Source organism: Euprymna scolopes, chromosome 44, assembly GCF_053919585.1.
Source record: "Euprymna scolopes isolate OS-2025 chromosome 44, ASM5391958v1, whole genome shotgun sequence".
Classification (NCBI taxonomy): Eukaryota; Metazoa; Mollusca; class Cephalopoda; order Sepiida; family Sepiolidae; genus Euprymna; species Euprymna scolopes.
The window spans coordinates 43,276,527-43,301,170 of NC_136525.1; the positions used below are offsets into that span (position 1 = coordinate 43,276,527).

At 33.4% G+C, this 24,644-nt stretch overlaps 1 protein-coding gene across 2 annotated transcripts in view; it reads left to right on the top strand.

The window, feature by feature from the left end:
• The window catches only part of LOC145268820 (V-type proton ATPase 116 kDa subunit a1-like), a 156,073-nt gene that overhangs the window by 65,139 nt on the left and 66,290 nt on the right, over window positions 1-24,644 (top strand). For both annotated transcript variants that reach the window (XM_080124461.1, XM_080124462.1), the window contains exons 4-10: window positions 1,414-1,511; window positions 7,086-7,214; window positions 13,339-13,433; window positions 15,145-15,271; window positions 19,296-19,378; window positions 19,672-19,765; window positions 22,682-22,894. In XM_080124461.1, coding sequence (XP_079980587.1) covers window positions 1,414-1,511; window positions 7,086-7,214; window positions 13,339-13,433; window positions 15,145-15,271; window positions 19,296-19,378; window positions 19,672-19,765; window positions 22,682-22,894 — 839 coding nt within the window. The remainder of the gene's footprint in view (window positions 1-1,413; window positions 1,512-7,085; window positions 7,215-13,338; window positions 13,434-15,144; window positions 15,272-19,295; window positions 19,379-19,671; window positions 19,766-22,681; window positions 22,895-24,644) is intronic.

Consider the following 24,644-nt stretch of genomic DNA (forward strand, 5'->3'; position numbering starts at 1 on the left):
GCGGAAATTCTCCTCTGTACCAAAGTATCATGGGTTTGCAACACTAGATGCCACATACAAATTTAATACTTCTAACTTATTATTATACATAGCTTTTGACTACTATCACAGATACATTCAGCCATGATATTAAAATGCTACATTCCATCTGACGAGTATCACAATCACAACATCTTAAGAAGGAGTCTCTACTTTTCTCTCTAGATATTTAGTCCTACCACTACTACCAGTTGTCATCGGTCCTATTTTACATTTTTCAAGTATAGTGTGATTACACCCTCCGTAACTAGCTAAGACAAACATAGACATAACATATTCTTTCTGATTTCCGAATACTAAATAATAATGGCTCCCTAGCAATGTTCCGCCCTTTCTAATTGGCTGAGATTGGACATTTTCATATTCCAGAATGAAACTAATTCATAGACAAACGAACACTTCTAAAAGTTTACAAAAATGGCATCGCTCTCCACATGAGGCACTAGTGCTAAAAAAAAAAAAAAAAAAGAAATACAAACATTTGAACTATTCATAAGCAAACACGTAAATACTGATAATCTTAATTACTGGAAATAACTTGCACAAATAAATAACTTTACATACATAACGTCTTTCCCGTCTTTGCTTGAACGTCCGGAAGACTCACAAAAATGTAAATAATGGTTTGGGAATGTAAACATGTACAAAGCACCGACACGGCACTATCTGAACCCCCCCCCCCCACACATCTTTCGGGTTTTACTAAATATGTACGACTAATTGCCTCCTACTGTTGATTAAAGCAACTTCGACACAGACTGGGTCTGTCAGCATAAAATATTTTAAAACAAAACAGTTAAACAAGTTCACTCAGAGGTTATTTTTGACAAATATCTTTAAGTCTGTACCTAAACAGATATTTACTAAAATATTCCCTTTTACCTGAGTAATCTAGGTCTGTCATCGTAAAATTTTTATTTAAATAACAAGAATACTTTAGCCACAGTCGTGATTATTTTTGGTAAATTCTTAGACTGTGACTTTCTTTCAACCCAGTTTGCCATTTTTTTTTCATCTTTATAAAAAATGAATAAGTGTTTTTCTTTATTTTTTAAATAAAAACAAAACGAATTTAGTCAGTCACAATTTTCATCCGAGAAATTTTTTTTTTTTTTTTCGCAAATTATTTGAATTTTGTAACACAATAACGTAATACTAGAAAATCTTTATAAAAAGTAGAATCTATTAAGTCTTTTATTTATTTTTTTAAATTTGGGGATTTTTTTTTTTTTTTTTTTTAATATGAATCAAATAAGAAAAAAATATTTGATTACTTTTATTTTTCTTACAATTGTCTTTTTGTCACATCTCGTTAAAGAATAATATTTACTTATAGAATTTTAATTAAAAAAAATAATTTTTTTTGTTTTCCAGGTTATATTGAGAAAGAAATGCATACAGAGGGTCTAAAACCAGACAAAAGTGATTTTACCCCAAGGGCTCCCCCACCAAAGGAAATGGTAGATTTGGAAGTAAGAATTAATTTCCAATTATTATAACACTATTCTTTTGAGAAATCTTTAAAACTTATAACAGATGTCGATGTTATGGTGTATAGATTTGATCCATTTTTATCTATTTTTATTTTTTTTTTTTAGATTTGGAAGAAAGAATTCATTTTGAATTACTGTAATACTTTAAATATGTGCAATATTTTTTTATGGAATATCGATGTTGCTGACATTAATCGATTTGTAGGTTAGAAAAAATTCATTTTGAATTACTGTAATGCTGTGAGCATGCGCAATGCTGTGTGCTAAGTTGGTTGCAATGCTTGGGTTTGACCAACCAGAACTTGTTTTGTTTTTTTTAGTTGGTATAGTGTTTGCCTCTCTAAACAAGGATTCATTCCGAAAGAGATGAAACCACTTAAAGCACTTAAAAAATTAATATTCATACCAGATGGCGGACTTTCTGATCATTCAGTTTTTTAGGTACTTGTACAGTTTAATCAAGACATTAAAAAATGAAAATATCGAATAAATGGTTATATTGTACGTATCCATTTTGAATTGAAGATCTCCGGAAAAAAATTTCACTTAATTTGATCAAGTATTTTTTTTACAGCAGAAAAACACGTGACAGCTTGTTGAAGGCAGACATCTTGGATTTTAAAAAATTTTTGTTTGGATTGTAGAAATGCCATGGTGAGATAACTGCAGTTAAAGCACCGACACTCCCTCCCCATCTTTAATAACTAGCTTTTCTTCCTAAAAATCGAACCTTTTGCTTAGTATCATAACAAATTGTTTTTTCGCTGTAAAACAAAAACTACTTGATGAAATTAAGTGAAATTTTTTTCGGAGAACTTCATTCCATAACAGATACGTACAATTCAAACTTTTTTCAATATTTTCATTTTTTAATGTCTTGATTAAACTGTACAAGTACCGTTTTTTATGTTCATAGATTAGCAGCTGATTATCTTAAGTGATATCTATTAACATTCCAGCAGAAGGACAAGAGATTATTACGTTTCTGAATTTTTGAGATGAGGATTGGTTATCCATATTATTTGGATTCTTCAGACTACTATTCTCATCTTAAATGTTATTTTCAAGACATTTTGGTCGATGTAACCTCTCTTCAGGTGTATCTTGTTGAACTCAGGAATTTAGACGGAATTTCGAATGGAACCCTTTATTTAATTCACAGCATTTAATCTCCAATCTTCTTCAGCCAGGTAGATTTTCAATATTTTCTTTTGAGAGGTAGATAAAAGTACAGCGAATTCATCGGAGTATGTTTTGTGGAAGTATTTGTAAAACAAGTGCAGGGTTGCGACAGAGGTTTGAACTGAGTGGGCAGTTTGTGATGGAGTTTGTTGGAAATTCTGTTTTTGAACCCAGTCCAAAAGGGAGAGACTAGTGATTGCTGCACCAGCCTAGATGGACGCTTTATAAAAATGTTCAATTTTTGAGATGAGGATTGATTATTCGTATTATTTGGATTCTTTAGACTACTTGAGCGTTATTTTCATAACGTTTCGATCAATGTAACCTCTCTTCAGGTGTATCTTGTCGAACTCAGGAAATCTGAATGGAATTTCAAACGAAATCCATTATTTAATTCACAGCATGCTCTCGTTCCATCAGCCATGACTAGACGTCCTAAGTAATTCTTAATTCCATTTATGTTGCCCACACTGAAAATTGAACCTTTAACCTTCAGGAGAATATCACTTTTACCATTGATTTTTTCCCAAGTACACTAATGTATATATATGTATGCACACACACACACACACATTATTTATATATATATATATATATATATATATATATACACGAATGAGAAGGAATATATATATATATTTCTGTAGAAATATATTTTCTTATAATATATACTAATCCTTATTAAAGAAGCTCAATGTAATTACAGAGCAATATAGAGAATAAACAAAAAAAAAATTATATTCCAAAATTCATGATGTTGACCATCTTATAATTTATTCCTTTAATTCAGCTGACTTATACAATTCTTGGTAGTATCTGTTTTGTAGCGCAAAATCAATCAGTGAATCTATTATGCCCTTATAATAGATTCACTGATTGATATGATTTAGTGATTGATTTTGCGCTATGAAACAGATACTACCAAGAATTGTATAAGTCAACTGGAATAAATCATAAGATGGTCAACATAATGTATTTTGGAATATAACATTTTGTCATTTATTCTCTATATTTGCTCTATAATTACATTGAGCTTCTTATATAAGGATTGATATATAATAAGAAAATATTTCTATAGAAATATATATATATATAGAGAGAGAGAGAAAAAGATAGATAGATAAACGGCTATATGTCTGTCTGTTTGTCTCCATATTTTCAAACTCTATCTCCACCGAAACTAAAAGTCGCGCAGCTTCTAGGGACCTCAAACGATTGGATTTTTTATGGGCCGTTTTTTTTTTTTTATCGGTCTTTAGTCGGGTAAAATAGTTTTGAAGGGATCAAAATTGAAAAAATCGTTAAACATTTTGTACATTTATCTTATTTTCTTTTTTTTTTACTTGCCTCTCCACAAGGGCAGAGTTAGACACAAGGTCGGTTTTTAATGTGGGAGGAAACCAGCTCCCCCACCCCCAACAAAAGGGGCACTCTCATCAGTAACAAGAATAAAAAATGTATCAGTCGTGAAGGATAATAATTTCGTGATTGATTTTGCACTACAAAACGGATACTATCAAGAATTGTATAAGTCAACTGAATTAAAGGAATAAATTATAAGATGGTCAACATCATGAATTTTGGAATATAATTTTTTTTTTTTTTTTGTTTATTCTCTATATTGCTCTGTAATTACATTGAGCTTCTTATATAAAGATTGATATATAAGAAGAAAATATATTTCAGTTGTTTATTTAATAATATATATATAATTGTGTAATAGAGAGAGGGGAGGTGCGAATGAACTGGAAATCCGGGCCATCAAAAATGCAACCTGGAATTGGATGACCTGGACTTATGACGCAAGTCGGTTTATGGGTCAGACCGTTGAATGGAGCAAAGTTCGGATGAACTTAAACCCTGACCGACAAAAATGAAACCCGGGAATAAGATGACGTAATTCGGCCGCAAGTAAGACCAAAAGCAAACATCGACAGGGTCAGAATGTGGGTTGATGACGTAAATTGGTTAACGGGAAAATTCATAAAAAGAAATGATAAACAAGAGTCAAGTCAGTCAGAATGTGACAGCAGAAAAGGGAGGACAGACGACGCTCAACTGCCTGTCACGGTCGCAACCACACCCTCTCCACCTACACTATCTCCACCACCACCTCTACCGCCGATTGTGTATATGAATGTTTATTAAATAAACAAAGTTGTTTTATAACAAAGCGTCTCGTTATTCATTGGTAAATGAACAGCGGTCATTCCATTCACTAGACGACTTACAACAAACATATATGCATCAATGTCAAACGAACTATCTCTATATCTATCGAGATATTCCAAAATCTCGGATAGTGAAAATACAGGCTTGGTGCTAATAAAATAGACGTCACCGCCATACCAACCAGTATATAACAATTGTTCAAGAACTGTGTGTATGAGATTCCATATAAATGTGGAAAACTATACCAAGGTGAGACATGTTGTCCACTAAAAGTACGATTAGAAAAAACATCGAAAAGCTGTAACATGTTAGGAGACTGAAAAGTCGGGTATGGCTGACCACATTTGAAGGGAAAAGGGAAGCCATCTACCGTTATGGGATGAGGTAAAAATTATAGACAGAAAAACGGTGGAGAGTAAGACGACTCAAAGAAGCAGAACATATACTGGGTGACAATCGGTTACTAAGTAGACCTAGTATAGAATTTAACATGATATGGGAACCGCTAATTATAATCTGAACAAAATGTAATATCCGTTCTGATGCTACCCAGAGTTTTTTTTTTTTTCGTTAGCCAGAAATAAAGTAAACAAGTTGTGTACGAATTTGTTTTCTTTTGCAATGAAAGATCACTTTAACTAAAAACAAAACTATGATCCGTGTGAATTATATATTTCTCTTAGTCTATCCGTTTCACTTTTTCTCAGAAACTACTGAGCAGATCTGGCTGAAATTTTTTATGTACCTTTATGACGAGGTACAGCGAACTAAGTATTATGGTATCTGTCGATACAAAGTTATGGATTAGTAATTTATGGATTAATATGGATTAGTATTTTATGGATTAGTAATTTATGGATTAATATGGATTAGTAATTTATGGATTAATATGGATTAGTAATTTATGGATTTAGAATTTATGGATTAATATGGATTTTAGTATTTATGGATTAATATAGATTTTAGTAATTTATGGATTAATATAGATTTTAGTAATTTATGGATTAATATGGATTAGTAATTTATGGATTTAGAATTTATGGATTAATATGGATTTTAGTATTTATGGATTAATATGTAGTAGTAATTTATGGATTAATATGGATTAGTAATTTATGGATTTAGAATTTATGGATTATATGGATTAGTAATATATGGATTTAGTATTTCTGGATTAATATGATCCCCTCCAACCTCCAATTTCTTAGGGCTTCATGCTTAAGCTTGTTGTAAATCATATTAAATTATATTCCTTAATGTTTTCAGTATTGTAATGATCGTTTGATTTGAGTTTCAATAAACTAAATATATAAGAACATGGTGTAATATCTGTTCTTATACGTAAGTTAATTTGTCCTTGGTCAATGTAGGGGTAACCCTTCTATACTAAGGGAATTTTCTTTTTTGCCTACTCCCAGAATGCCTCCTTTTGGGGAGATGATTTTCCCTCATATTAAAAACGACCTTGTGTCACATTTTGCTTTTGTGGAGAAGCAAATATCCGCATGGAAGGATTATAAACTTATCGTTGTTGTTCACACAGGCCTTCCTGACACGTGAGAGTTGTCGATTAAAGTAAATGACGGGAATTCATGAAGTACATAAAGAATTTATTTATTGCGGACTATTATCCTCATCTTAGTTATTTCACGACGTTTTGGCCAACTATTTCTCAGGCCTTCATCAGGTGGTAACCGTGATGAGATAGGAACTCTGAATCTCCTAACTGCATCCTTAGCAATTACTGCCTTCCATAGTTGTCGTCTCACCACGTTTTTAGTCAAGTAAGCCTCTGGCCGGCTTTGGGTAGGATTGAAACCGCTATCTTCAGACAATGCTCACTTGGAACCGTAGAGATTCAACGTCTTTATCCACTGCACCACGATGAGAATTGTCTGAAGATAGTGGTTTCAATCCTACTCTAAGCTGGCCAAAGGCTTACTTGGCCAAAAACGTGGTGAGACGACAACAACTATGGAAGGCAGTAATTGCTGAGAATGCAGTTAGGAGATTAGGAGTTCCTATTCCGTCGCAGTTACCACCTGACGAAGGCCAGAGGAATAGTTGGCCGAAACATTGCAAAACACCAACTAAGAAAGATGAGGATAATAGTCCGCAATAAATAAATGAATAAATAATACCCGTCTCAGTAATTCCAATTGAATAATATATAATGCACTTTCGATTCTTTTTTTGTAGGCCTCTTTGGAAAAAATGGAGACTGAATTGCGAGAGGTGAATGTAAATGCCATTGCGTTGAAACAAAATTATTGTAACCTTGTTGAATTGAAAGAAGTTCTTATGAAGGTGCAAGGATTCTTTGCTGCGGTAAGTTTTTTTTTTTTTTTTTTACACTTTGCCAGTTTTACCTTATCTGGGGTTCTAGCTCACTCATTGAATGTTTTTTTGAATCTGCGCTCTTTTTTATAAAGTCTCTGTCACTCTCTCCATTTATTAAAAGTATTCCAAGAACTGGAGTCTCAACAAATTTTAAAGTACTTCAAAGAAACAAATTTATTTTAACTTCTATAAAATAATCTAGTAACATTCTTCTCTAGAAAAACAAATTCTTTACATTTGAAAACAAACTTTTCGGAAAATTTAAAGCATCTTGCTTCTGAAGATAAACTTCTTAAATTAAAAATTTTCTTTGTCAATAAACCTTTTCTTTGTCAATTAAATTTTCTTTGTCAATTAAATTTTCTTGGCATCAAATGACCCCCAGAGGTTGAAATGCCGTTAAGCAAACACAATCACTCACTCACTCTCCATTTATTAACAAAGGGGCACTTTTGCAGTTTATGAACCGTGAAATAATGTTATTTAGAAACTCATTCTTAACAGAAGAGAGAGGCTTTTATTTTTTATTTTTGTATTTTAAAAAAAATTATTTTAGTAGAATTGAAAAAACAAGAACCTTATTCTGACATTTATAAAACTGTAGGGGAAATTGTAACTTACATGGCTAGTATGTGTACGTGCTATAAAAGGTTGGTTGTGTAACTGAAAAAAAGGAAAGAAAGGCTAAAATTGCAACACCCAGTTGGTTTTACAGTTGATGGCCATGTGAGTGATGCAGACTGTCACCATTTCTATGCAAATGAGACAGGTGAATAAAAATGGACATGAAGCGAGCAGAGGAACAAGGTGTGCTACTTATGTAGTTGTGTGCAAATTAACTTGAATGAGTGTGGAGTTGTGGAGTTTTGCCCGCAGAGTGTGGAGTTTTGCACGCAGAATGTGGAGTTTTGCCCGCAGAGTGTGGAGTTGTGGAGTTTTGCCCGCAGTTTCTCTTAGAAATTTAATGTTTTGCAATCAGCTGCTTCTGGTTATTCCCATCAGCAGCTGAGCATACCCGAAAAACTTTGTGCAATCTGCAGCTCAGTAAATGCAGAAGTTCCCATTTGTGTACCATATTGAAGTCCAAATCTGGTGGTAGCCATGCTGTATTCTTTGTTTCTTTGTCTTTAATCAGACCCGGCCCACAGTGTATTTTGTAGCGCCCTAAGAGAATAGTTTGGGAGTTAGGCCTTGCCACGTAGAGTTGTCAGTCCAAGATCCAGGAAAAAAAGAGGGAATTGGCATAGGTTTAAGCTTTTATAAACTGTGTCATGTCAACTTGCCTGAGAGATGGTCTCTGATTGGGCAAACCAGAAGGGAAGTTTACTGCTAAAACCAATGGGCAATGATGTTAGAAACTAAATACTTTTAAAATCTCAAACCGCAAAGTGTTGCTGACACTGATTCTGTACTTTCAATGGTGCTTATTCAGATTGGCACTTATGGCGGCAATTAAAATTAAAGAAAATACAGAAAAGTCTGTATGATGTATGTACTAGTCAGGGGACGAAGATGAAAAATACTAAAACTTATGTAATTTGATCAAGTAGTTTTTTGTTTTTTATTCAAATAAAGTTTTACTGTTTCAATGAAGGTGAAAAAAAAATTAACTCAACAAATTGGTGAACAATGGCAGATAACCCTAATGCATGTGGAAACTGTCAAAATAACCACTGATTACTTCCCCATATGTACTCTAGAAAAATATGGCTGAGTTTGTCACTTATCTGTAAAAAAAAAAAAAACCCGGCAAATTTGTTTTTCGTAAATAACAAAAAAAAACTACTTGATCAAATTTTGTGACTTTTGGAATATGCTACCTGCATTCCGTGACAAGTAGGTACAATATAAATTTTTCTTCATTTTTGTTTATCGTTATATGTGCTAATCTGAATAAGCAGCCTTTCACCTAACAATTTAATAAACAAAAGATACTCTAAAAATTGAATTTTACTTGAAATTATATCTAACAAAAATAAAACAGTATGGTTTGTAAACTGCAGAAGGACCAACAAAGGTAATAAAACAAAAAAAATGGTTCTTATCCAGTTTCACCCCAATATTAAAAACTGCTCGTAAAAAGAAAATTAACAAAATGGCATAAATATTTTAATATTTACTCACTTGTTTAATCAAACACAGTACACTAAAATTTATGCAAATTCATTTTTTTTTTTTTTTTTTTATGAGAAAAAAAAAACATTTTAATGACAAAATGTCTTGTCTGCCATTTTGTGCTTACATTAAGATCAACAGCAAAGAGACATAAATTCAGCACACTCTCATCATAATAATACCAGCTAGAAATCATTTACCGATCAAATTTTATTTTATAAAAACAAAAATACTGGATGAATTTGCATAAATTTAAGTGAGCCACTTTTTTAACCTAACAGGTAAGTACACAAATTTTTTGTGCAATTATAATTTTTTAATGTTGAGGTAATAAATATACGGCATCATCATGTTTGACACGTCGGTTCCTGTCAAATCACTAAAGTTTAGCAATGATGAGCTTGTCCAATATCAAATGAGTGATTTGGGACTTCCAGGAGCCATATTTGCTCTCCACTTGTCTTGATATTGTTTCCAGTTGTCCTGGACGTCTCCTTGCCACTAGACTCAAGCAATGCTGATTCAGGAGAGGTGTGGTTGGTGATTGCACAACCCTGCCCCTATAGGGGGTATCCTTTGTCTTTCGAGACTCAACGGTATCAATCAATCGAATATTGAGATAAAACTGGATAAATTCCCTCCCCCTTTTTTCTTTCTCCTTTTAACGTCTTAGTACATTTTGTTGTAATTTTATTCAGACTAGCTGAATCTTTGATGGACAAAGATACAAGCGCATTTTTTTTTTTTTTTTTTGACTCCTGTTCTCGTTTCTTGAGTATTATTTTCATGTTTCAGCCAATGTAACCTCTGACCTTTAGGTGTCTCTTGTCGAACTTGGGAATCGTTATTGAACTTGAGAATTTACATAGGATTTCAAACGGAACCCTTTATTTATTTCCGGAGTTCGACAAGAGGCATCCGTCGAAGGTTACACTGGCCAAAATGTGAAAATAACACTCAAGATGAGAACAATAGTTCGAATAATTCCTCCCAAAATGGCAGATTATCAATCCTCATCTCAAAAATTCAGAATTGTTTCATTTGTGCGAAGAAAATATATTTTATTTTTAAAATCATTACCTTTTGTTAGGGGAATAATAATTTTTCAAGATTCAGAAAATGATCGATTGATGTTTTTATCGTCAGAGGTGTGAGTTCTTGTTTGAAATTCGTAACGGAACTCACACCCCTGATGTAAATTTCACGTTGCCAACACACCGTTCCCGACATTTCGGAATACAACCGCTGAGAGACAATGCACGGATCTTTACTACTGACTTTTTATTTCTCCAACTTTACAGCATGGCAAAAAAGAAGAAAAAAAAGAAATACTGAGGATGGAGTTTGACTCTGAAATATATTTAAACTAGCGGGGGGTACCCGGCGATGCCTGGGTGTCTTGAGGTAAATCAAAACTATGGGGGGGGGTGGTTTAAATAATAAAGAAAATATGTTTTGGTAGGTGAGTATGAGAATCGAACCCGTACCCTTGAGTTGGAAATTAATGTGTGAAAAAAAAAAAACCGGGTGACGTTAACCATTAGGCCACCGCGACATACAACGTACACGGGTTTGAATTTATTTATTTAACTATAAAAACAGGCGTGCGGAATAAAAGTTAACTCTGCTGCTTCCATTTGACCTAATTAAGAAGGTCAACTAGAAGTCACGCAATTTGACTGTTTTTCCCCCCAACAGATGTTGGGAGGGGGAAACCAGCTCCAAATTGTCCAGATTGAATAGCAACTGAACATTGATCAAAGCTGATTGCTTCTGGATGTTTCCCGGCGCGATGCCGAGAACGCTGTTAACTTTGAATTAGTTTCGTTTTTTATACGAAACAGCCGAATCAACACGTGAGAAGCCAAAATAGCAATAATTTTGTAAAAGTCGATGTAAATAAATCTATACGCTATGCGCTTTCCTAAATCCTAGATATTATTATATAGGACCTATATAAAGTTTTAAGCGCTAGTAACGACCCCGGGAGCGCGTGCGAAAGAAGCCTTTGCGAGACATACACGAAATGGCCACACACATTTTGCCTTTTATATATATAGACTAGCGAGGGGTACCCGCCGTTGCCCGGGTGTTTGTAGGTGTGTGTGAAAAAAAAAACAGGTGCCTGTGAAAAAAAAAAGCCTTGACGACGCGCAGTTGGAAAATAGTAAAGTGTGAAAAAAAAAAAACAAAGCCTTGACGACGCGCAGTTGGAAAATAGTAAAGTGTGAAAAAAAAAAAAAAAAAAGCCTTGACGACGCGCAGTTGGAAAATAGTAAAGTGTGAAAAAAAAACAAAACAGGTGCACGTTTTTGATTGACGTGACGGCGATAGCTATTCAGCAGTTAGCATTTTGTGCGGGACAGTTTTTAATGAGGTCGATAAATTGGTTTGTTTGTTTTTAAAAACCCGCTCCCTCGTCTTGAAATGAAAGCTACCATCTGATATGACGAAGTCGACATTGACCAAACGTTACTTAGCTCTCTAGAGACCACTGGCTCTGGGCCTGTGATTAGAGTCGAGTTTCGCTTTTTTTTATACCGAAAACCGAATGTAACGCGTGCCGATGCGGGAAATGTGGAATAATTAACGTTTGAAAGTCAATAAAATTAAATAGACAGGCGAGCTCCGTGGTTAACTGCGAGATATTACAATTTATAGATGATATAAAAAGTTTTATGAAGTTCTGAAGCGAGCGAGCGCTTCTCTGAAAGAAGCCTTTTGTGGACATCGAGGAAAAGCATACATACATACATACATTTTCGCTTTTATATATATAGATAAATTTCAAACAAGTAAAATATTTTCATAAAATGGTGTTGTAATTTGGCTTTCAAGCACACTTGATGCATATTTTATTTGATGTTTTTGTATTGATAATTGATATTTTCCTGATGGAAACGCGGCATCTCTGTATTTTTCACTGGCATCACATTTAATGACACTTTGTGACTTTTTAAAATGTAATTTTTATACAATTCAACTTTTTGTTGAACACCACATTGAGGATTTTATCTTCTGAAAGAGAACTGTTATCGTCTGGTGAGGTCTTTAGTTATTCATAACAAATTCACCGAAACATTGCCATGGTTGTGTCGTGATATTAAAAATGTTTATTTAAATATAAATGAAAAAGTATTTAATAATTTTTATACTTACAGACACTGTTTCATGCTTTTGCAATCATCAGTGCAGGAAATGACAAATACTACTGGTCGGGAGATTCGAACTCGACTACAAAGTTACCTTGGACTTCATTTGCTAGGATGTAACCTCCGAGCCAGCATTACTTGCTAAAAGAATTAAGGGAAATTAAACGCCTATAAATTCCAAATGTGGACACAACAGTAAAGCAGTCAGAGTTCAAATGAGTGGAAGTCATGAACATTGCACTATGATAGTTGATTGCCTTTTTGTGTTTTATTTCCCAGATAGGGCTCGACTTTAATAATCCTAAAGGGACTTATAGATATTGATAATTATTTTGACACCTACAAACACCAGTGTTCCATGCTTTCGCAATCATTGGTGCAGGAAGTGACAATTATTACCGGTTGTGAGATTTGAACTCAGCTTCTAGTATGTGTGTGTGTATATATATATATATATATATATATATATATATATATATATAAACAGTATAGCTACATTCCAAAATCTAAATGCTTTTTTTTTTTTTTTTTTTTTTTTTCATCAAACAACTCTTTCAGTAGGTGAAAAAAATTTGGTATATATTTTAGATCCGTTTTGTTATGCAGAAACAATCGATTATTATTATGCCAATATTGAATCTTCTCATGCATATACATCTCAGAAAAATAGAAATTTTTTTACTTAGATAGAAAAATGCATTATAATATGTTTGGAAAAAGAAAATTAATAGAAGGTCCAGCATTGCGCATTTGTTTAGGCAGCCATCTGGGATCAGAATTGTGTGTGTATATATATATATATATATATATATTTGTTTGACATTTGAACTGTTTTTCCTTTGCAGCATGCACACGAACCACAGACGTACATGGAAGATCATTACTCGATGATGGCGGACAACACTGCGATGGCATCTGGGAATTCTGCTGTTCAACTTGGGTAGGTTAGATGTTACTATGGAAATCACCCCCAAAAGACGTCTGAATCAGTTCAGGCCACAAGCCAAAGAGAATTTTTTTTCTATTTAACAGATTAAGGCATAGTCAGAAATTTATTATTTGAACAAAGAATACAATTCAACGTACTTTCCTTAACTCATGGGCTTAGCATAAAAAATTGGAATTTACATTCAATGTGTATTTCTTCATCTAACTTGGATTCTAACATCATCCCACTCAACCCTAACCCTAACCCACTCAATTCAAAGATTCCCACTATACTTGGATACCATAATTTGTATGTACTGAATAGCAAAATTATTTCAAACCAGATTTAATAATTTGCTAATGACTTTTACTCTGAGGAGATGGGCCTACATTGAAAATCCATGGGTTAAGGAAAGTACTCTGAATTGTAATCTTTGTTCAAATAATTTTTGTTTTAAAAAAAAATTATATTTTTCTGAATTAAATTTAAAATATTTAAAAAAAAAAAAAAAAAAATATAAATTTCATTTGCTCTATCAAGTATATCCAGCTATTCCCTTATGGCTGGGATTATCTTATATAAATATATTACCTCGAAAAAGTATTTTGTAAGAATCAATACCACAGGATTCAATAACAATAATCTGTGTTCCTATTTTGCCTGGTGTATGTATATATATATATATATATCTCATTCAAACACTACTACAATTTTGCCTGGTGTATGTATATATATATATATATATATATATATATATATATGTGTGTGTGTGTGTGTGTGTGTATATATATATATATATCTCATTCAAACACTACTGTGTTTGAATGTATGGCATTTTATTAATTTAGAACTGCTTTAAAGCTTCACCACTCGCTCATTTTTCAAACAATTATAACAGTTTATAGATTACGTTCCCAGCTATATTGTGAAAAAAAAATTTTCAATTTTCGTTCAGTAAAACAAAAGTTATGAATTTTCTGGTGTTCAAAATCATAAAAATATGTAAGGAGGTAAGCAATGCTTTTTATGACTGCTTTCCATAGCAACCACGTTGCTTCAGCGACTACTGTTGCTACTAATTCACTGCTGTCACGAAAAGAGAAGTAACAAGTAAAACAGAATGAAAGCCTGAAAGGGAGATAATTGGGGGGGGATTTTATTGAATGCAAACAAGTGCTGTACATTGTTATTACATATGTGATTATGGGGGCAAAAAATAAGACTGAAATTAAGCAAAGAACAAGTGAATTTATTGGAAGCTTGGAAAAATCATGGATTACAATAGAAAAATGCGAGCATAAAAAGTAATATGGTTAAGCTTAAACATGGAAAAGTAAAAAAAAAACTAGTTAAAACTGGAAAGGAAAAGATATTCAAGTAAAAAATATAAATTTATAATTTAAAATATTGCAGCATTAAGAATTTTTTAATAATTCAATTTATAACATTACGATATATAATCAATTCTTAATGCTGCAATATTTTAAGTTATAAAGTTATATTTTTTACTAGAATATCTTGTCCTTGCTTTTTTTCCAGTTTTAACAACTAGTCCTTTACTTTTTCATGTTTAAGCTTAACCATATTACTTTTCATGCTCACATTTTTCTATTGTAATATATATTAGCTGACCCAATCAGGTGTTGTCTTGGTATATATAGGCTTTTTTTTTCCTACCTTTATGTACTGTTAAACTTTCTGATAATTTTTTTTTTATTTTCAGATTTATAACTGGGGCCATAAACCGTGAAAGGCTGCCAGCCTTTGAACGTCTCATGTGGTTCGCCTGTCGGGGCAATGTCTTTCCGCGTTTTGATGAAATAAAAACTCCCCTTGAAGATCCAGTTACAGTACGTCATTTTCTACATGCATAAATTTATTTACAGAATCACGCAGCATTCTTTAATGATATTGGGGGTTGAGGAAGGATGGAATTCCAATCTCTACCAAACTCCTTTCTAAATTTTTGATCTGCAGATTTGAAACTTCATATATTGGGGATTTGAATCCGTGGCACAAATTTGATTTGGTTATATTATCTTAAAAATATGTACTAAGGAGTCAAAATTGGAAAGAATTGGAACTTGGCAGGCGTTAAGCCGATAAACATGTAATTTCTATGCATGCGCAAATATACATTTATACTTTTTAACAAAATTATTTTTGAAAGTTTTTGTTGCAACATTTTTTACTCATAATGGGAGTATGGGCCCTCACAGTTGGGAGATTCTATTTATAAACGATGCTGCTAGGAACTGACAAATCAAATTAATTCACATTCTGCTACCAACCAATCAGAAACCAGAATTGCTCCATAAAAATTAAACCTTTTTCTTTAGCAACCTCGCATTTGTTTTCTTCGTGTCAACACGAGAAAAATCTTTTGCTCTGTGGCTACAAAAAATATAAAGTCTGGAACCTGTACAGAACAGCTGTCCACTGAGAATTCTTCATCTCCAGGACTTGTATAGAATAACTACCCATCAAAAACTCTTCTGAAACTAAACATGACTTCCAACTCGAGATTTGAAACTTTATATATCGGGGATTTGAATCTGTGGCACAAATTCGATTCGTTTTTTTTAATCTGTAAAAATATCTCCTAAGGTGTCAAAATTGAAAAGAATTGGAACTTGGCAGGCGTTAAACCGACTAAAGATGTTATTTCTATGCATGCGCAAATATACATTTATACCTTTTACAAAGATTATTTTTTAAAGTTTTTATATGTGTAAGGACTTAGTTCAGATGATAACAAGTAATGCAGGAGAACTGTTTTGGTTTTGATTCTAGCTGATTTTTTTTTTTTTAATCTTTTGAAATCACTACTATTGAGTACAATATAATAGAGTATTAGTTCTATAATAATAAATACAAAATCTGCATACATTTAAATATATTTAAGCATATTTTATGACCAGTCCACGTAGGGGGGAGGTCGCATTACTCTATATTGGGTACAATATAATAATCAATAGAGAATTGGCTTTTTATAATAATACGAAATCTGCGTAGATTTAAATATATTTAAGTGTATTTTACAAACAGGCAATGTTGGGCAGCCTGTTAATATATCTTATATCTTTATTTTTTTATGGAAATCGCTCCAGACAACGCATGAAGCCACTTGATATAAGGAGCTAAAAACAAAAGAACTTTATGGTCAAATGATAAGTTTTATGTAGATACCGATCCAGAAAATAGAATTTTTCCATCTTTGTCAGAAACATCGCTCATGGAATGTGAGGACTAAAGGATAAAATAAGGGAAGCGAGAGTTACAAGTAGTGATGGGACAATTCCAATATTTTTTTCTGGTTCCGATTCTTTATAAATCTCTAAATATTTAACTATGAAGTTATGTTTTCCTGATTACAGTAAAAACAAATGTTTCATTTTATTTTTTTACGTAGGCATCACCACTTATCAAGGCCAAGAAGCCACTTGATAGGGGTTAAAGAGTGTACAGTAGAAATTGGACATTATAGTAATCGTTAGTAATGGAAATTTGGTAAATTTGCTAACAAGTGGAACGGCTCATCAAGAACTTGTTTACGTTAGACTTGAAGACAACCATATTGTAGTCAGCTGGAAAGCAGGAGAGTTCCACAGTCGTGAAGTTCTAAGAAAGAAGCTTTGTTCATGGAATCTACGTTTACGTTCAGGCACAGATAACAAGTGGGGGGAATTATTCATAGTGTTTTTAGCATGTTAAATTAGCAAACATAAAAACACATTGGGGCCGGCGGGGGGGGGTGATTTATAGATTTTAGCTTCACTGATAGTTCAAAGTCGATAAATATTTATTTCGTTATTACTACCAGCAGGGGAAGATTTTGCTTTTAAACAAAAGCAAATCGAAAAGATAATTAAAGGAATCGTTTTTGGCATCGAAACATAGCCACAAACTTTTCTGATTCCAATACGGATCTAATACCCCCCCTCCCCCCAAATTCCGATTAATCATCCCAACGCTAGTTACGAGGCTGCTGAAAGTAAACCCAACATTCGTTTTCAACCCTCTTTGCTTTAGTTTTTATTTTTTAATACTTACGTCAGCAAGGAAAACTGTTAGAGTGGAGATAATTTCATATGCTCACCATGATGCATTCAAGAGAAGTTTGTATTATTTTGATTCTTCAAACCACTGTTTTCATTTTTAGTGTCGTTTTTGCAAGTACCTGTGGTGCAGTGGCTAGAGTATTTAAAACTGATCCATATTGAAGTGTGTATTAGACAGGGTTCAAAAGAGTCGCCAATCTGATAGGCCCTGAACTGGCATCTGGGCTTCGGCCTCTGTCCCATCGACGAAGTGTTGCATCCCTCTGACTGTTCTGCAGGTATTTTGATGGAGAATCCTCTGACGAACTGCAGGCGCTTGTGCCCCCACGATGTAAACAACCTTGACAAACCCGACGGGCAGCTAAATCTCACCCCCGCACAGTAGAGATCCCTAGATGTGAAGGATCTTTCTACTCCAGTGGTTTCTTCCCCAGAACCGCTAGACTTTGGAATTCCATTCCGGGTCTCTGCTTCCCCAGCTGTACTGGCGTGCGGGGGTTCAAGTGTGGCGTGGGCAGGCGTCTTGTTGCCCAGATCTCCACATGGTACCCCAGTAGATGTTACCCCTGATAGTAGCCCCCTACACCAAAGTGGCAATGTGCCTTGTTTGGGGTGAAAATGTAATTAAAAAAAAAAAAAAAATTATAACCAGGCAACATTGGGCAGCTTGCTTAGTATAATTCTTCTCCCTATGTCAGAAACATTTTTGGAACCACGGTTTTCATCTTGAATGTTATTTTTGTAAGTACCTGTGGTGCAATGGCTAGAATAAAAAAAAAAAAAAAAAAAAAAAAAAGTAAAAAAATAAAAATCAGTTGTAAAAATGACCTTGAAGGTTGAAAGTTCAATCCTCAGAGTGGGCAACTGAAAATACAATTGCAAATTACTTAGAAAATCTATCCAGCCATGGCTGATGGAACGAGAGTATGCTACCCCGTTAGAAATTCTGTGCAGATTTTCTTGTTTGGAAGAAAGACTGAAGGTGGCTACATTGCATAGATGTCAGCTCTACTACATAATCAAGTTACCTGAATTGATTTTTTCAATAAAAGTTTTAAAATAAAGCTGTAGTGTTGTTTTCTTTAGGACGACAACTTTATCATTCCACCCTGTATTTCCCCGAATAATTTGATTACAAAACAATTTATTTTTGTGTCTTTGAAAACAAGCCTGTCATTTGTTGTTTATTTTACGCAGAGGCAATTAGTAGTACAGGGACGATGACTTGAGGAATAGGAAAAATTGGAACTTTTTGAGATATTGGAATTAGAAAAAATTTGTGCCTATTTTCCAATGCCAGAAATTATCTTTTTTAATTATTTTTAAACTTTATTTGCTATGAAACTAAAATCTATAGATCACTCATCACAAATGCATTTTTACGTTTGTGAAAATATGTTACATGGGTTTTATGGTAACACAAAAAAATATGTTACATGGGTTTTATGGTAACACAAAAAAACTACTCTATATTTACAGATTTAAAAAGAATCAGAATTGGTTATGGTATCTTTTTGAATTGAAAGGCATGTTTATTTTAAGTTTCTGATGTAGAAGTCTTGAACTGTAAAATTTTGCAGACGAAGAGCAAGATTCCTTCTTGTGTATAGGAACTCTAAAATATCCAGTATGTTTTACTGAGTGATTCTGGTTTCTGATTAGTTGCTAGCAAAGCATGGCTCCATTTGATTGGTCAGTTTCTATCACCAGTGTTGACACATAAAACTTTCCAATTTTTTTTAATCTGTACAAAAGCTAAACTTCTAACATTTAACGCAAATGGCACCAGGTTAATAATATTGGTTCTTTTTAGGGAGATGAAGTGAGGAAGACGGTCTTCATTGTTTTCTACCAGGGTGAACAACTAAAAAACAGGGTCCGTAAAATTTGTGAAGGGTAAGTATCAATATGATTTCTTTTTTTCTGTTTCTTTTCGTTTTGTTTCTGGTCTTTTTTTTTTTTTTTTTTTTTTTTTTTAACTTTCTTTTATTTATTTTTCTTTTATTTCTCTTTCTTTTAGCTTTTTCCTTTTTTACTTTATTTTTCGACTTATTTTTTTTTTTTTTTTTTTTACATTTGTTTTTTGCTTTTCGTTTTTGCAAATGTTGGTCAAGAACAGTCAAAATCTGAAAATTAAAACTGCATGGGTTTATTTACAGCTTAACATCTTTCTCTTTTTTTTGTTCTAGATTTCATGCGACTATTTACCCGTGCCCTGATACTGCTCAGGAACGCCAGGAGACGCTCAGCGGAGTTATCACAAGGTTGAAGGATCTGGAATTGGTAAGAATATTTTAGCGTTCATTCTTTTTTTTTACCTGTATTTTTAATCTGAGAGGATGCGGATCAATTATGTCAGCTCATGATAACACTTATAATTGGTCGCCAATGACCAGGATTGATCCATTCTACGCTTGACCCATTCTATGATGTTTAGTTTGTTTCTGTTGGGTATCTAGATGTTAGAGCTTCTTTGCTTGAATTGTTTACCGGTACTTGTACAGTTTAACCAATACATTAAAAAATGAAAATATTGAAAAAGTTTAAATTGTATGTATCCATTATGGAACAAAGTTTCTCCGAAAAAAAATTTCACTTAATTGCAAGTATTTTTTTTTGCAAAAACAATTTATGATACCGGGCAAAAGGTTCGATGTTTAGGAAGAAAAGCTAGTATTAAAAATGGGGAGGGGTGTCGGCGCTTTAACTAGAGTTATCTCCCCTGTGGCATGTCCAATAAATTTCATAATGGCCGACTTCAACGCGCTCTCCTGAAAACATGTTTTTCCGCTGTAAAAAAAAAAAAAAAAAACTACTCGATCAAATTAAGTGAAATTTTTTTTCAGAGATGTTCAGTCCAAAACGAATACGTACAATATAACCCTTTTTCGATATTTTCATTTATGTCATTAATGTCTTGATTAAACTGTACAAGTACCTGTTTGCCTTTGAAATTCTCCATACCAACATGCAGTGATCTTGTATCCATAGATTAGCAACAGCTTTGGTTCACAACAACGCATAAGAATGACAATAATTACATTAATATTGAAATCATGAGAAATAGCAATTACTATGATACAAGATGGAGTGATAAAGTTGTCGCCCTAAAGAAAAAAACCAAAAAAAGCTTTATTTTAAAACATTTAAGAGGTGGATGTAGTTTGCTTGAAGCATTGTATCGTATGTAGTTACCTCTACATTGTACCGCCTTCTACACATTCCTTTCAAAACATTTATTGAAAAAATCAATTCAGATAATTTGATTATGTAGTAGAGTTGACATCTATTCAATGTAGCCACCTTCAGCCTTAAAAAAAAAAATCACCGCCTAGATATTGGTTCAGAACTAGGAGCATGCCTTTTCCATCATAGAAAAATATATATTGTTGCATATAAATTTATTAATCGATTTGAAACAAGGAAATACAATAGTGTGTAGGGGTTATGAATGCTCTTTATGCCAGGCATTTTGAAGCCTAATGCTTCTCATCAGAAGAGGAAGGGAGGTGCTAGCTAACAAGACAAGGCTTCAACATCTAGCGGTAGGCATATAAGGAGATCTTTTATAGGGGGTATACATTGGAGAGGGGAGAGAAGGTTGTTTCGGGGATTATTAGATAGTAAAGAGCTTTCCATAACCCCTATACACTCTATTGTATTTCCTTGTTTCAAATTGATCAATAAATCTATATCTATAATATAAAGCTAAATGTATGTATGTGTGTGTATGTGTGGTCAGGAATAGGCTCCTATATGGTAGACTATTTTAAAAAACTGATTACATATAATAATAGAAGATGTATCGAGACACAGGAATGGGTATGTTTGATCTGGCAGAACGGTGGTTCATTAAAATTGTGGGGTCTGCGTTCGTGCCTGGTCCACAAAGTATGGAAATAAAAAAATTTAAAAATAAAAACGTTTACAAGTGTTTTTGATATAGATGTACATAAGAATACTTTGATAAGTATGTTTTAACTTAGAGATGGTATAATAAAATTGTGGGGTCTACGTTCGCGCCTGGCCTTCATAGAATGGAAATAGGCACAAACTTTAATAAAGACTTTTCATATCTATCTGCGTAAGTATACTTTGATAATTGTTTCAGTTTGAAGAAATATGGTATAATAAAATTATGGGGTGTTCGTTCGCACCTGACCTCCATAGAATGGAAATATGTCACAAAGTTTAACAAGGTTTTTTTAATATAGATCCACAGAATATTGTGATAAGTGTTTCAGTGTGAACAGGTATGGTTGAATAAATTATGGTGTTTATCTATTTTATTCTTACTTTCATCATATTTTGCTTTGGTTTTGATACCCCCAAATTCGAAGCTATCTCTTTACAACCCTTCCTTTTCATAACCTATCATACTTTCATAAATCAGAGTCCATTTTCTGTAGGCTGTTTTTGAACCCAGTCAATGACGGGTACTTTTGCTAGTATATATATATATATATATATATATTTAAATTTTATGATTTGAAAAGGTTAATCTTCAAATTTAGAATTTTTTTATTGTTTGAAAACGAAGAACAAAATTTAATAAATCTATTTCCTTAACCCAAGAGTTTTTGATGCTTATTTATCTCCTCAGAGGAAAAATATTATCAAAATGTTTTTTATTGGTTTGCACCTTATTTGCTGAAAACAATAAACATAGAAAATTAAAGTTTTTAATGTTATTAAAACGTTCTAGATACCTAGAATAAGGGAAATGGACGTTGAGGCAGAGAAAGGATATTGTTTCAATCCTAAATGAATGCTACATCTTAAAATGGATATATATATATATATATATGTATAAGGAATGAAAAAATATACCAGCGGTGGTTGACGTTATGTTTAAAGAAAAAATAGAAAAAACCGAATGAAATTATTAAAAAATCAACGTTTCGTCCCCGTTTCAGAGGACATCTTCAGGATAATTGAAATAAAAATGTGATAAAAGAAAAAGTCATAGATCTGTCTTTTTTCGCACGATCTATGACTTTTTCTTTTATCACATTTTTATTTCAATTATCCTGAAGATGTCCTCTGAAACAGGGACGAAACGTTGATTTTTTAATAATTTCATTCGTTTTTTTTCTATTTTTTCTTTAAACATATATATATATATATATATATATATATATATATATATTTTTTTTTTTTTTTTTTAATTTTTATTTATTTATTAATTTTTTTATGCAGGTTCTCAATCAGACGAAAGACCACCGTCTTCGCGTACTGACTGGTGCCAAGAAGGAATTGTACATCTGGAGTACCAAAGTCGAGAAGATAAAGGCCATCTATCATACGTTGAACATGTTTAACTTCGACGTTTCCCATAACAGCCTTATTGCCGAATGTTGGACACCCGTCATGGCCCTTGGACAAGTCCATGCTGCCTTGCAACAAGGGAAGGTCAGTTTCATCTCTTTTCTTCTACTTTTTTTTTTCTCTTTTTTGCATACAACTAAATTGATTTGGCTGTTGTATGACATTCGCGCTAGGTGGGATGGATGTCTTTTAAAATTATATCCAGGACCAACTTGCATCACTTTTATGTCTGTCTCACAAAGATTAAACTCAACATAAAATACTATTTACTAAACCTTGTGTCTGCAATCTTTGAGTGCTTATACAGATTGGCACTGTTGGTGATACACAAAAATAAAGAAAATTTTTTTTATTGTGTACATATTTGTCACAGAATGAAGATGATATATTCCAAAGATCACAAAATTTGATCAAGTAGTTTTATTTTTGAAAAAACAAATTTGCCATATTTTACTGATAAGCCATTTTGATTATTGTTCAAATTTTTTTTAGCTCATATAAAATGACTTCTAAAATAAAAAAAAATGTTTTATAAATTGAAAATTTTATTTTCTAAAAAAAAAAAAAAAAAAAATGCAGTTAATAAATTGTTTTGTTTTAATTTTTACATTTCAATTGCCTTTCCGACATCCCCCCCCCAAAAAAAAAATTTGAAATGAAAGTCGGTTGTCTTCTCTTAGTAGCTGCTGCTTTTTTCCCCGCATCAACAGAGTAAAATTTCATTTTCTTGAGTACAAAAAAAACTACTTGGTCAAATCACATAATTTTTTTTGAATATTCCATCTTCGTTCCATATCTAGTACATACATCAGACTTTTCTGTATTTTTTTAAACTTTTAATTGCTGCGATGAGTGCCAATCTGAACAAGCGCCAATCCTTGTTCCAATTTTGATCAATATCCATTACACGATTTGGATTCTAGAATATTTGATATTTGTGCAGTTTATGAACTGTGCTATTTTTTTTTTTTTTTTTTTTTTACACAGTGATCACCACTTATCAAGGCCCGGAAGCCACTCAGGGATAAGGGTTATTGACAGTACATTACGTTAGTGAGGAGATTTGCTAAAGTGCTTACTTAAGGGGGCGGTTCATTAGGAATTTGTTAACATTGGACTTGAAGACATCCAAGTTGTAGTCCGGAGGGAAGCAGGCAGACGGAACAGAGTTCCACAGGCGTGCAGTTCTAAGAAAGAAGCTTTGTTCATGGAATCCGCGTTTTGATTTAGGCACAGATATAGAGTGGGGGAAATTTTTCACAGTGGATTCAGCTAGACGAGTGTTTTTCGTGAAAGATTGGCGAGGGGGGACCAGAGATTGGAGTTCAGACGAGCATCTGCCATGGAAATAACGATAAAACAAGGACAGGCTCACAACGTCTCTTCTGTGGGAGAGAGGTTGCAGGGTAGAGAAAAGGGCATCCCCCACTAAGCCACGAAGTCTATTTTGTACTCTGTCAAGGCAGGATAGGCTGTTTTTAGCAGCTCCTGCCCAGATATGGCAACAGTATTCCATCCTTGGACGTACTTGGCTTTTATATAGATAGAGAATTGCATCAGTAGTGAGATATCTTCTGGAGCGGTAGAAGGATCCCACCATATTTCCAGTGACCTTGGCAACAGACTTGATGTACGTGTTCCATTTCAGATCAGGAGTAGAGGTCAAACCCAGAAGCTTGTCAAAACACGGGGCCTCACCAAGACGAGAGCCATCCATCACAATTGATGCCAGCTGGGGATCAGAGCGTTGATGATGTAAGGATAGGAGTTTGGTTTTGGATGCATTAAAGGTAACCAGCCACATCTTCCCCCACTGAACGAAAGAAAGAATTTT